This window comes from Pristiophorus japonicus, chromosome 11 (genome assembly GCF_044704955.1).
Source record: "Pristiophorus japonicus isolate sPriJap1 chromosome 11, sPriJap1.hap1, whole genome shotgun sequence".
Taxonomy (NCBI): Eukaryota; Metazoa; Chordata; class Chondrichthyes; family Pristiophoridae; genus Pristiophorus; species Pristiophorus japonicus.
The window spans coordinates 205,659,840-205,674,695 of NC_091987.1; the positions used below are offsets into that span (position 1 = coordinate 205,659,840).

Here is a 14,856-nt window from a genome sequence, read left to right on the forward strand (position 1 = left end):
GGGGTAGGTGGGACCTGTACAAGTCAGACAGGTTACACCTCAACAGAGACGGGACCAATGTTCTCGCGGGTGGTTTTGATAGTTAGGTTGGGAGGGCTTTAAACTAGCTTGGCAGGGGGATGGGAACCCAGGAGAGGGCTCTGAGCTAGTTAGGGTTGGTGAGAGCTCAGATGAACAGAACCCCAAGAAAGAATGCAAAAGGCAGGAGGCAACAGAGCAGAGTAGCACTGGGGTAAGTGTAAACCACAAGGTGACAGGAAGGGACAATATGTATGAATATAAAGGGGCTGCAGGAGGGGTCAAAACTAAAAAACTAGTATTAAAACACTTTACCTAAACGCACGCAGCATTCAAAACAAAGTAAATGAGTTGACAACACAAATCATTACAAATGGGTATGATTTGGTGGCCATTACTGAAACGTGGTTGCAGGGTGGCCAAGACTGGGAATTAAACATACAGGAATATCTGACAATTCGGAAAGATAGACAAGAGGGGAAGGGAGGTGGGGTAGCTCTGTTAATGAAGGATGATATCAGGGCAGTTGTGAGAGACGATATTGGCTCTAATGAACAAAATATTGAATCGTTGTGGGTGGAGATTAGAGATAGTAAGGGGAAAAAGTCACTGGTGGGCGTAGTTTATAGGCCCCCAAATAATAACTTCACGGTGGGGCAGACAATAATCAGGGGAATAATGGAGGCATGTGAAAAAGGAACGGTAGTAATCATGGGGGATTTTAACCTACATATTGATTGGTCAAATCAAATCGCACGGGGTAGCCTTGAGGAGGAATTCATAGAATGCATACGGGATTGTTTCTTAGAACAGTATGTTACAGAACCTACAAGGGAGCAAGCTATCTTAGATCTGGTCCTGTGTATTGAGACAGGAATAATAAACGATCCTCTCGGAATGAGTGATCACAGTATGATTGAATTTGTAATACAGACTGAGGGTGAGGAAGTAGTGTCTCAAACGAGTGTAATATGCTTAAACAAAGGGGACTACAGTGGGATGAGGGCAGAATTGGCTAAAGTAGACTGGGAACACAGACTAAACGGTGGCACAATTGAGGAACAGTGGAGGACTTTTAAGGAGCTCTTTCATAGTGCTCAACAAAAATATATTCCAGTGAAAAAGAAGGGCGGTAAGAGAAGGGTTAACCAGCCGTGGATAACCAAGGAAATAAAGGAGAGGATCAAATTAAAAACTAATGCATATAAGATGGCCACGGTTAGTGGGAAACTAGAAGATTGGGAAAATTTTCAATGACAGCAAAGAATGACTAAGAAAGCAATAAAGAAAGGAAAGATAGATTACGAAAGTAAACTTGCACAAAACATAAAAACAGATAGTAAAAGCTTTTACCGATATATAAAACGGAAAAGAGTGACTAAAGTAAATGTTGGTCCCTTAGAAGATGAGAAGGGGTATTTAATAATGGAAAATGTGGATATGGCTGAGACCTTAAATAATTATTTTGCTTCGGTCTTCACAGTGGAAGACACAAAAACCATGCCAAAAATTGTTGGTCGCGGGAATGTGGGAAGGGAGGACCTTGAGACAATCATTATCACTAGGGGGGGTAGTGCTGGACAGGCTAATGGGACTCAAGGTAGACAAGTCCCACGGTCCTGATGAAATGCATCCCAGGGTATTAAAAGAGATGGCGGAAGTTATAGCCGATGCATTCGTTATAATCAACCAAAATTCTCTGGACTCTGAGGAGGTACCATCGGATTGGAAAGCAGCTAATGTAACGCCTGTTTAAAAAAGGGGGCAGACAAAAGGCAGGGAACTATAGGCCGGTTAGTTTAACATCTGTAGTGGGAAAAATGCTTGAAGCTATCATTAAGGAAGAAATAACGGGACATCTAGATAGGAATAGTGCAATCAAGCAGACGTAACATGGATTCATGAAGGGGAAATCATGTTTAACTAATTTACTGGAATTCTTTGAGGATATAACGAGCATGATGGATAGAGGTGCACCGATGGATGTGGTGTATTTAGATTTCCAAAAGGCATTCGATAAGGTGCCACACAAAAGGTTACTGCAGAAGATAATGGTAGGCGGAGTCAGAGGAAATGTATTAGCATGGATAGAGAATTGGCTGGCTAACAGAAAGCAGAGAGTCGAGATAAATGGGTCCTTTTTGGGTTGGAAATCGGTGGTTAGTGGTGTGCCACAGGGATCGGTGCTGGGACCACAACTGTTTACAATATACATAGATGACCTGGAAGAGGGGACAGAGTGTAGTGTAACAAAATTTGCAGATGACACAAAGATTAGTGGGAAAGAGGGTTGTGTAGAGGATACAGGGAGGCTGCAAAGAGATTTAGATAGGTTAAGCGAATGGGCTAAGGTTTGGCAGATGGAATACAATGTCGGAAAATGAGAGGTCATCCACCTTGGGGAAAAAAAAACAGTAAAAGGAAATATTATTTGAATGGGGAGAAATTACAACATGCTGCGGTGCAGAGGGACCTGGGGGTCCTTGTGCATGAATCCCAAAAAGTTAGTTTGCAGGTAATCAGGAAGGTGAATGGAATGTTGGCCTTCATTGCGAGAGGGATGGTGTACAAAAGCAGGGAGGTCCTGCTGCAACTGTACAGGGTATTGGTGAGGCCGCACCTGGAGTACTGCGTGCAGTTTTGGTCACCTCACTTAAGGAAGGATATACTAGCTTTGGAGGGGATACAGAGACGATTCACTAGGCTGATTCCGGAGATGAGGGGGTTACCTTATGATGATAGATTGAGTAGACTGGGTCTTTACTCGTTGGAGTTCAGAAGGATGAGGGGTGATCTTATAGAAACATTTAAAATAATGAAAGGGATAGACAAGATAGAGGCAGAGAGGTTGTTTCCACTGGTCGTGGAGACTAGAACAAGGGGGCACAGCCTCAAAATACGGGGGAGCCAATTTAAAACCGAGTTGAGAAGGAATTTCTTCTCCCAGAGGGTTGTGAATCTGTGGAATTCTCTGCCCAAGGAAGCAGTTGAGGCTAGCTCATTGAATGTATTCAAATCACAGATAGATATATTTTTAACCAATAAGGGAATTAAGAGTTATGGGGAGCGGGCGGGTCAGTGGAACCGAGTCCACGGCCAGACCAGCCATGATCTTGTTGAATGGCGGAGCAGGCTTGAGGAGCTCGATGGCCTTCTCCTGTTCCCAATTCCAATGTTCTTATTATGTTCTTATCTGCCTGTTCTAGTAGTTCAGGGAGGTGTTAAGGATCCCACTGCACAGTTTGACAAAGAACAGGACATTCTCCCAATATCCAGGCCAACATAACGCCCGATGCCAACACTTCCGAATTAAAGAGTTATGCACCTTAGTGCTGTTTGTGGAATCTTGCTGTGTTCAAATTGGCTACTGCATTTTCCTACATAGCAATAATCACTCTACTTGTATGTGACAGTGTTCTCACTCAGAACTTTCTAAATGCACTTCTTTCTTTCTTAAGCTGGCACAACACCAAAATAATAATGCTAAAAATAATAGTTTTCATCTGTCCATACTGATCTATGATGTATCAGCTTCCACTTTAAGATGATGGAACATAGTGGGCATCATATGTATTCTCCAATAATCAATTTACCAGCACTGAGGGTTAATCATTATACCCGAGTGTACCAAGGCATACATGGCAGAGAATACAAATACAGGTTTTGGTTCATAAGGACACAGTCTACTTATAGAAATTGTTATCTAGCTGAGAGCATGGGTCCAACTGTAAGAGCAGTTGTTGTATGGGTGGGGTTGACGAGCATTTCTTCCGGGCTGGAATGTCTTGAAGAAGTGAAAAAAAATCTGATTTTTCTTTCCAGTGCCAAACATTTCTTCTGCAAAACTATCCTAATTTTTTGCGTCTTCATTTTATTGAATTGCTTATGTTGAACATATCAGCACCTACCAGTGGAGGGCCATGATACGTTTCTAAATAACATTTTGATTGGATGTCTTAAAATCCACATGCTGTCTGGAATGTATTGCTGCACGTTGTGAAGAACAAATTCTGCTAAAAATAAACTGGCCAAGTTGAACCATTTAGAAAAATAGCAGAAAGATAAATAATCCGCAATTTATGCATGACAAAAAAAATTCTAAAAAAAAGTTGGGAAAAGGGCCCCATTAATTGTGAAACTTCAAATGAAAACAGATCTTTCTTTTACCCTTTCATCTTCCTTTACCACAGTGGGGGTAATTTTAACTTTTATTGCCAGGCAATAATGTATCAGCTGTCCATTTTACACCCCGCCCCGATTTGCTTTTCTATTGTAGTCAGGCTGGGTTGAAAATGGGGGACCCGGTAATAAAAGTTAAAATTAACTCCAGTGTCCCAGGACAATAATGTGGGAAAATCAACCTGCTCCCAAGCCTCTGTTAATGGTATTTTGAAACAAACAGTCCTGGTACCTCTGATTCTAAATACCCTGTCGGAAACACCTTTGCTCAAGCACCTTTTCCACAGCTAACACAGTTGACATCATAAAGCATTATATATGAAGAATGGCATGTGCAAATCCCTAACTTAACACCTCACAGTACAGCCCATCCACAGGTTCAACACACTGTTTGACCCAAAAAAGTGGAACCTTTGACAACTATAGAATATTTTGTAGATTTCACATTTTAAACTCTCTGGAACCATAATTATTGGATAGATCATGGCAGATTTAAACTTCTGCTCTCATCTTCGATTCTAGCAATCCCTTGTAACTACCGGTTCTGATCTAAACTTGCATCATAGCTGTGCCACATCTAACTGGACAAGATACAACCTTTAAAGAGAAAACAGATCACAACAGAACTCAGTTATTTTAACAAAACTCTTTTTCCCCTGAAGATTGAAGGATATATATTTGTTATACTGCTCTTTTCAACTTCTACGTGGCTGCTTACATAACTTCTTTGAGGCTCGGTTCTGAACTTAATGATAAACTTCAGTAAATGTAGTACCAAAAAAAGTGTAGTACGTTATTACTGTGACTTTATTTAGATTCAGATGATTATACATTAATTCTAAGTTGCAGTTCTGCCTCAAAAGTTGCAACAGTTCAAAGGCCTTTGGGGTTCCACCAATGACTCTGAGTTTATCCACAGATTTTTTATTTTTTTTATTTTTCGTTGCCAATCTTTCCAATTCTTTGTCAAATCACAAACGCCAGAGGTCACCTTGCACACATCAAGGATCACTCTGCGCCAATGCTCTTAGCCAAAAGGCCGAGAGCCACTGCACCGTTCCTGGAAGTACTGCAATACCAGGTTCGTGCCATGGAGGTGGATGGGTCAGGCCCCCCACACACCTCCGTGGAGGTGGATGGGTCAAGCCACCCCACCCACCTCCTATTTCCAAAAAGCAAGCATATACCTTCCTGATCCAGGGAGAACCACTTTGGGGTCATGGTTACTCCCCTGTCAGGTCAGTTACGCATGATCTTAGCCAAAAGGCCGAGAAGATTTGGGATGGTGACCGGTTTCACCCCTCAGTCTGTACTGCGTTAATCGATCACAGGTAGTGCTACAATTAGCCTCCCTGCTCTAAGTTAGGGAGGGGAAAAATCAGTTAGTGTCCTTGCTTCTGATCCCTCTTCAGGGACTACTGCTGGAAGTGTGTGGGCATCAAGAAAGAACTTGCATTTATATAGCGCCTTTCACAACCTCAGGACGTCCTAAAGCTGGTTACAGCCAGTGAAGTACTTTTGAAGCTTAGTCACTGTTGCAATGTGAGGAAGTGCAGTAGCCAATTTGTGCGCTGCAAGGTCCCACAAACAGCAATGAGATAAATGACCGGATAATATGCTTTAGTGATGTTGTTTGAGGGTTAAATACTGGCCAGGTATCAGGAGAACAACTCCCCTGCTCTTCTTCAAATAGTGCCTGATCTTGAAATGTTCAGACAGGGCCTCAGTTTAACATCTCAGCTGAATGAAAGCACCTCCAATAGTGAAGACAAGATTGGGCTCAGTCGAGTTGTCCTCCAGTCAAATAACCTGCTGGCACTGATCGAACAATTTTAATCCTGTCCACTCGGAAACTGGGCGGGTTGGCAGTTAAAATTTGCAAGCTGGGAGACTTACCCACTGGCGTGCCATTCCCTTCCAACAGTCATCAATTTTCAGATGGCATGAGGTAAGAGCGCTACCTCTGAGCCAAGTCTGACACCTAAGTGTGACAGGCCAACTCAAATACTTCTTATTCCTAGCTTCATATCATCCAACTCGAGTCTCCTCGACAAGAAAATATTTTAGAGTCTTACATTGGTTTAAACTGGAACTAAAGTTCTACCTTTTTAGAAACACTTTTCAAAATATGTATTTTTTTTAAATCAGAGAAGAAAAACAACTTTTACCTACCAATTTTACAAAATAGTGCAATTCCTGTAAGTTTCACAGTGAAATGATTAAGACATTTAATTAGACACATCAACAAGCTTAAATGGAAATGGCTTTGCTCGTAAGAGCAAAACTAATAGTCGGTACAATCATAATCAGGAACCATATTACCTTGGAGAAAGTGGAGGAGATAAAGGCAGCTGTTGGCCTTCAAACTGCTGCACCATTGCCCGAACACTCCAGGAGGGACTTCCAATTTCCTCCTCAAAGCTACCAGAAGAAATAAAAAGGTCACACTATGCTTCATTGGATATTGAAAATCTAAATAGCAAAAGCACATGCAACTTCTTGTCAGTTTCCAAGCGTCAGAAATTATAGTATTTGCAAATCTACTTTCTTGACATGCTGGTAAAATGCTCAGCTGCAAAAGTATTCAGTACTCAGCAACTGGAGTTTATGTTAACATGACACCAGCCAGCAGAGGGCACCTGTGCGACACTTTCTTCTTCATGTGCTATCTGCAAAATAGTGATTCCAGTAAACAAATCGACTAAAATTCAAAAGAAAAGCTCAGGTGCTAAAATACTCTGATTCAATGTAAAACACTTAGGAGTCGAATGTGGCTGTTGCCATGCTGGGTTGCCCATACCTACGAACAAATGAACTGACCTCAGTGAGGTCTTCTGACTCTCCAGGAGCAGCAGAGCCACATTACTGGGCACCAGCCTTTGAAAGGCTGCTGGGTCCATGTTGCGAGCTGGGTACTTTCATGGTACAGGGAAGGGCATCTGGCACTGGCAGCAGGCAATGCCCAAATTACTTTTTTCAATCTGAAAGATGGCCACTCTTTCAACGCCTGTTCCAAACGGGTGCTGTGCGGGTGAAATGTTGCTCAGGTGCGTTTTGAGATGGCCACCTAACTACGATAGAATACAGTCGCCGAACAAGCCTAATGTACAGTTTGTGTATAGGATCTCAACCCCATTTGGGCTTGCCACCCTGGGGTGCGGTGCGCTGGTCATATCATACACACAAGACCACAGCACGCCCGAACGCAGGTGGCAAGCATGTGCATTGTATTATCACATTGGATGCTCATCATATTATTGGCCACTTAAACAGTAAAAAACATTGATCCATAAATTGTGACTTTTTTTTAAAAAGCCAAGCAAAATTCCCAAACGGGGAGTTCCCAATCTACGCTGTGCAATGAAGTACAGAGTGGAAGTTATTTGTTCTTTTCACATGACTGAAATTTTCTTTTCAATGTATAATAAACACATTATATATAAAAGTTAATAGGCAAGCCATCTGGGCTACTCTCATACACCTCCCAGCAGCCAATATAAAGATAGAATAGGCAGAGATCTGGGAATAGGCTGAGATCTTGAAACAGGCTGCCTGCCCACTCCATCAGCTATGTAATAGTGCACTGCAAGGAATGTCAAAAATACATAAAGACAGGCGATAAAAGAATGGATTAAGAAGTTCAATGTTAGTGCACAAATAACTACTGAACAAATATGAACAGTCTGGAAGTTTTATATTTTAAATTATTCTCATTAAGTTTAGATTGCAAGTACCCTGTACAGCTCTGTATGCAGAAATGAGTTGCTAAACACGTAACATAAAATTAAATTGCTGGGGAAAATAACAAAGGTAACACAATATTCACACTGTGTGGACCTGTGTAAAGTGTTCTGTCTGCTTTATGTGCAAGACAAATGATCTTTCATTGCTGTGTTTCTTCCTGAAGAAATTAAAAGTAATAAAGAGAGCAACAGTTTTTCTTGCTTCCTGTTTCGCTGAACCTGAATCACAAGCGCAGCCCCTTTAAACTCTGACTTTTATCATAAAAAGTGTAGCTGCACAAATCTCCAAGTACCGGCCAACTCCACTTTTTACAGCAAGAGTTGGAGTTTGAGTGGTTGGCATCTCAGAATGTTTCTTGTGCTTCTGTCCCCACTGTGGAGCCCAGGAACCACTCATCTGTAGTTGTTAGTGGATTGAAGCAATTGAAACAAGGGGAGCTGTTCCTGTATTTTTTTTTTATATATTAATTCAGGAAAATGAAAAAAGGATGAAGGTAAGTGGTTGTAGGACTTAAGGTAAGTTTTACACGCAAACCAGGCAAAAAAAATGTCCTTGGCTGCAGACAATGCGAGCTATTCTTTGCAGCAGTTCAATTTTATGTTAAGTACATAGAATCCTATTTGTTTGATTCTTAGGATTATAATTGCTGTCACTGAAGGATCCAAAAGCAATTGTCCTTTTTCAGAACAATGACTATTTCATAGCCACATAAAAATACCAATGCAACTGAAATAGTACAATGTATCGTGTCCTAACTCGCACCAAGACCCGTTCACCCGTCACCCCTGTGTTTGCTGACCTACATTGGCTCCCTGTTAAGCAATGCCTCGATTTTAAAATTCTCATCGTGGTTTTCAAATCCCTCCATGGCCTCGTCCCTCCCTATCTCTGTCATCTCCTTCAGCCGCAGCCCGCGCCCCCCACCCCGCCCCTCCGAGAATATCTGCGCTCCTCTAATTCTGGCCTCTTGAACATTTCCGCTTTTAATCTGCCTCAGCCTGAAGCTCTGGAAATCCCTCTATAAACCTCTCCGCCTCTCTACATCTCTTTCCTCCTTTAAAATGCTCCTTAAAACCTACCTCTTCGACCAAACTTTGGCCATTTGACCTAATTTTTCCTTATGTGGCTCAGTGTCAAATTCTGTTTCATAACATTCCTGTGCAGCACGTTGGGATGTTTTACTATGTTCAAGGCGCTATATAAATATAAGTTGTTGTTGTTGTTATTGTTGGAATAGCTGCAATACCAAAAAAGCTTTTCTCACCTTGGAACCTCCTGTTTGTATCGGAACACCTCCCGTCCAGAACGTGAAACATCTTGCCGCACCTCTGCAAGAGCTGCAGCAGCACTCTGCACCATGGCGGAAAGTGGCTTGTGATTGTCCAAAGTGATTGCACACTTGCTCCCCATGGCTACTGCAGACCTCTGGCTGGCTGATCGAACACCAGACGGTTTGAAGTGAGCTGCCAGAGCTAGAATCAGTCTCATTGTGCATTTCAAGTTCCCTTCAACGATGTCTGTTCAATCAAGAAATGTAAAACTTTTACTTCATTTAATCCCTTGATTTTTTTTTCCAATCTTCCAATTTTCCAATCTTCCTCCCTCATCTCATTTTTCCCTTCCCATAACAAATTTATATCAATTGCAAATGACTAAGCAACATGATCCTGTTTCCCTTTGGGCATTGATGGCAATACTGGAATAATGCCAAAGATTTATGCTTGCGCCGTTGCTATAAAGTCATATTTGTGACTATTTATTTGGCTGTCAATTATCTCTAATGTCAGAGGAAGCTTCATACAAGTCAGTAATGTCAAACTTGAATAAAATGTCAACACTAATGCACTTCTGCAAGAGTTGCAGCAGCACTCTGCACCAAGATGAAGGAGGCCACTGGTTTGCAGTTTTCATGGAAAAAAGAATGGAAACGCAAAATGTGATCCCCACAACTTTGGTGGAAACTCCAAAATCCTATGTATTGAAAACAGAACTTGACTTAATCAATCACCCTAAATCAGTGGCCCTGCCACTGACAAATAGCTTCAATAGGCAGCGCTGCAAGATATTTGGAGCATCAGCCCACTCATCATTTTCCAGCTGGAAGTACAGGCACACAAATTGATCACAGACCTTTGCTAGTGCCAGTTTTGAGCTGGTCACTAGGAAGTGTTAAAGAGTAGCCTAGGTCAATTCACTCGCCTACTGTTGCTTGCCTCCCTCCTTCAACTTTTTATAATGCAAGACTGAAATGAAAAATTCCCCCACTTCAGCAATTGTGGTTATGAATCCACACCCTTACCACTCTGTCAAAGTATGCTGAAGCCAATGTTCCCTCTAATTTATTTTTTGTGCACGGTCCCTTTAAATTGCTGCGTGTCCTATTCAAATCTTGTGCATGCGCGGTTTTTACAATGCAAAAAACAGCGGGTCTGCACAGGACATCACAGACATTGCACGGCCGCACAGCTTAAAAGGAACATTGGTTGAAGCACTAACAAATTTCCCACCAAGCTGCTTAAATAAAGCACTTTGAACAAGCTAGCTGGCCTTATTTGAACACGCTCTGCTGTCTCTTATTTCCAAGCTAATCTCATCCATGCGACCTGCATCCTGCTCTTTTAACCACATTCCAACTAAACTGCTGACCACCCAACTTCCCTTCCTGGCCCCCATGCTAGTCAACTTTGTAGATGGTTCAATCTCCTCAGGTACTGTCCTCCACCCTAATCACTCACTCTTTAAAAACTCCAACCCTGACCCCTCTGCCCTTGAAAACTAACATCCCTTCTCCAACTTCCTTTTTCTCGCTAAAGCTCTTAAACGTGTTGTCATCTCCCAAATCTGTGCCTATCTTTTCTGTAACTTCCTGGCCTAACAAGTTGATGGCACCAAACGGGCACCTAAACCTCCACTCTGGCAGGCAGGAAGCATGCACTCATTTCGAGCTGCAAGTGTGGCGCCCATTGTTTTGGTGTAGACATTAAACTAGATGTCCAGGGCCCAAGACTGAAACTGGCATTAGGCCCTTTGCACATGCAAATAAGTGGCCGAATGCCTATTTGAGGCCCAAAATTGGGTTGCCCTGAACACAGCCGTCATCGTCCCGTCTGCATCCATGAAAACCAGGTCTACATGCAGCCGAACAGGTAGTTTTGAAAGGGACCACTGCTAGCCACCATTTGTCCCCCTGCCAATCCTCTGTAAAATTCAACCCATATACTATTGCGCAGCAGGTCCGGTTTACTCATCATCCCTGTCTGTGTTAACCTACATTGGCTCCCGGTTCCCCCAGCGCCTCAATTTAATATTCTCATCCCTTTGTGGCCTTGCCTCTCCCAATATCTATAAAGCTCCTTCAGTCCTAGAACCACTTACCCTTACCCCCAAAATCTCTGTTCCTCCAAATCTCATCATTTGTGAATTCCTCCTCCCTCTACACCTCCATAAATGACTATGGCTTCAGCTGTCTAGGCCCCACGGTTTGTAATTCCCTACATAAACTTCCCTGACTCTTCATCTCCCTCTCATCCTTAAAATCCGTCTCTTTAACCAAGGTTTTAGTCACGCCTACTCCTATAATCATCTTTGGCTTAGCATATGCATTTTCTGACAGCATCTGTAAAGCACCTTGGGACCGTTTTTTACTTAAAAGGTGCAATATAAATGCAAGTTGTTGTTGTTGTAGACTCACCACGAGCCGAGGTCTGGTGCATACGGATCTTTTTGGAGGCCACGAACTGCAGCACTTTCTCCACATTGTCTTTCATTTCCTGATGGCTGCTGGGGTTGAAGCAAATGTCAGAGAGTTGCTCACCGGCTTCATGAGAGAACAAAAGAAAACAACTGATTAGAGATCACTCAATTCTTACATTATTGGTACTTATGATTTTGTAAAAACATGTATGGATGTACGCTTTCCCACTATATTGGAAAATATTTCAGGCTTCTGACATGACCAGCTGTTCCATCTTTCTGTTCAAACAAAAGATAAGTCACTGCCCGCTGTCTTAAAAGATGACTATAGACATCGATTCACAGTAACAAAAGTCACTATCATGTTTATTACATTATTTTCCCTAAATAATCATTGTAATGGTCAATTTTATTTCATAGATGTCTAATCTCCACAGTCACATTTTGTATGAAATATTAACCCTAAAGCTAGCCTCTCTCATTAGCTTATTAACAATCTTCCAAGACAAATCTACATGACAAAGCCAACATTTTCTTTCAAGGTTTTTAAATACATTGACCACAGTGTTTTTCTTCCTATCACTCTTTGATCTCCCGAGCCATGCATATCCTGCACTCAACTTGTTCTTAGACCCCAATCAATGTTAATCACTGTCCAGGAGAAGGCACCTGACCACGACACTGTGCCCTCTGACAGGAGCACACCTGAGATTAGTCATTTATTTGCACAAAGGACTTTGAACCAGCATTCCACCCCTCCCATATTATTGTACTAGATGTTCCGATATACCCAATATATGATAGAAACATAGAAACATAGAAAATAGGTGCAGGAGTAGGCCATTCAGCCCTTCTAGCCTGCACCGCCATTCAATGAGTTCATGGCTGAACATGCACTTCAGTACCCCCTTCCTGCTTTCGCGCCATACCCCTTGGTCCCCCGAGTAGTAAGGACTTCATCTAACTCCCTTTTGAATATATTTAGTGAATTGGCCTCAACTACTTTCTGTGGTAGAGAATTCCACAGGTTCACCACTCTCTGGGTGAAGAAGTTTCTCCTCATCTCGGTCCTAAATGGCTTACCCCTTATCCTTATAAAAGGAAAAGGGGAGGTGCAAAGAGACCTGGGTGTCATGGTACATCAGTCATTGAAGGTTGGCATGCAGGTGCAGCAGGCGGTTAAGAAAGCAAATGGCATGTTGGCCTTCATAGCAAGGGGATTTGAGTACAGGGGCAGGGAGGTGTTGCTACAGTTGTACAGGGCATTGGTGAGGCCACACCTGGAGTATTGTGTACAGTTTTGGTCTCCTAACCTGAGGAAGGACATTCTTGCTATTGAGGGAGTGCAGCGAAGGTTCACCAGACTGATTCCCGGGATGGCGGGACTGACCTATCAAGAAAGACTGGATCAACTGGGCTTGTATTCACTGGAGTTCAGAAGAATGAGAGGGGACCTCATAGAAACATATAAAATTCTGACGGGGTTAGACAGGTTAGATGCAGGAAGAATGTTCCCAATGTTGGGGAAGTCCAGAACCAGGGGTCACAGTCTAAGGATAAGGGGTAAGCCATTTAGGACCGAGATGCGGAGGAACTTCTTCACCCAGAGAGTGGTGAACCTGTGGAATTCTCTACCACAGAAAGTTGTTGAGGCCAATTCACTAAATATATTCAAAAAGGAGTTAGATGAGGTCCTTACTGCTAGGGGGATCAAGGGGTATGGCGAGAAAGCAGGAATGGGGTACTGAAGTTGAATGTTCAGCCATGAACTCATTGAATGGCGGTGCAGGCTAGAAGGGCCGAATGGCCTACTCCTGCACCTATTTTCTATGTTTCTATGTTTCTATGTTATAGACTGTGACCCCTGGTTCTGGACTTCCCCAACATTGGGAACATTCTTCCTGCATCTAACCTGTCCAATCCCATCAGAATTTTAAACGTTTCTATGAGGTCCCCTCTCATTCTTCTGAACTCCAGTGAATACAAGCCCAGTTGATCCAGTCTTTTTTGATAGGTCAGTCCCACCATCCTGGGAATCAGTCTGGTGAATCTTCGCTGCATTCCCTCAATAGCAAGAATGTCCTTCCTCAAGTTAGGAGACCAAAACTGTACACAATACTCCAGATGTGGCCTCACCAAGGCCCTGTACAACTGTAGCAACACCTCTCTGCCCCTGTACTCAAATCCCCTCGCTATGAAGGCCAACATGCCATTTGCTTTCTTAACCGCCTGCTGTACCTGCATGCCAACCTTCAACGACTGATGTACCATGACACCCAGGTCTCGTTGCACCTCCCCTTTTCCTAATCTGTCACCATTCAGATAATAGTCTGTCTCTCGGTTTTTACCACCAAAGTGGATAACCTCACATTTATCCACATTATACTTCATCTGCCATGCATTTGCCCACTCACCTAACCTATCCAAGTCACTCTGCAGCCTCATAGCATCCTCCTCGCAGCTCACACTGCCACCCAACTTAGTGTCATCCGCAAATTTGGAGATACTACATTTAATCCCCTCATCTAAATCATTAATGTACAATGTAAACAGCTGGGGCCCCACACCAAGCTACCCACACACAATATTCTTGCACTAGTGGGACAAAAAGAGATAAATATTCTGTGTCCTTTAATCCTTAACCTCTCGACTCCATTTCAATCCTTTCACCCTTCACGAAAAAAAGTCTGATCAGTAAAAGGAAGAAAACTTCTCTTCTGTCTGGAAGTCCCAACACAAAAAAACAGCCAAAGATTACATCAGGAAGAGAGGGAAGAACTAAAATGTGTTCTTTACCAAATCCTAATATCAAACGCTCGTGAGTATAACTTACATATACTAACCTACAATCTCCACAAGTTGAGTCAGCGCCACTCCATCCCGTAGATCTTGTCGCAAGTCTTGTACTGGATTCAGTCCAGGCTTTTTCTTTAACTGGGAGTTAACCCATACCACGTACGACTGCAACTGTTGCTGTGGTACAAGAATTAGAAATTAAATTTCTGACTGTAATCTAAAAGGGACACCAACACTTAAACATTACCATAATTTTAGCTTAATATTTTCTCAGCTATATATTGCATGACTGAGGAATGGATGGGATTATTCCTAAAAAAAATTTCAAATGGTTGCCGTTTTGGTATCTTCACACTCTTCCCTTGGAGAGAATAGTGCGAAGTAGTGGAAGGAATCACAGTGACAGTCTCCTTTATGGCCATAACC

General features: G+C 42.6%; 1 protein-coding gene and 1 pseudogene across 7 annotated transcripts in view; both read right to left on the bottom strand.

The window, feature by feature from the left end:
- Positions 1 to 14,856, bottom strand: part of dixdc1b (DIX domain containing 1b) — a 192,008-nt gene that overhangs the window by 101,407 nt on the left and 75,745 nt on the right. For 6 of the 7 annotated variants that reach the window (XM_070894441.1, XM_070894439.1, XM_070894438.1 and 3 more), the window contains 4 exons: positions 14,478 to 14,607; positions 11,633 to 11,758; positions 9,206 to 9,458; positions 6,520 to 6,618 (listed from right to left, as the gene is read on the bottom strand). In XM_070894441.1, coding sequence (XP_070750542.1) covers positions 6,520 to 6,618; positions 9,206 to 9,458; positions 11,633 to 11,758; positions 14,478 to 14,607 — 608 coding nt within the window. Of the gene's footprint in view, positions 1 to 6,519; positions 6,619 to 9,205; positions 9,459 to 11,632; positions 11,759 to 14,467; positions 14,608 to 14,856 lie in introns of those variants that run through there. The other variant, XM_070894444.1, reaches the window with a different exon arrangement.
- LOC139276552 (U2 spliceosomal RNA) lies at positions 5,242 to 5,476 on the bottom strand (annotated as a pseudogene).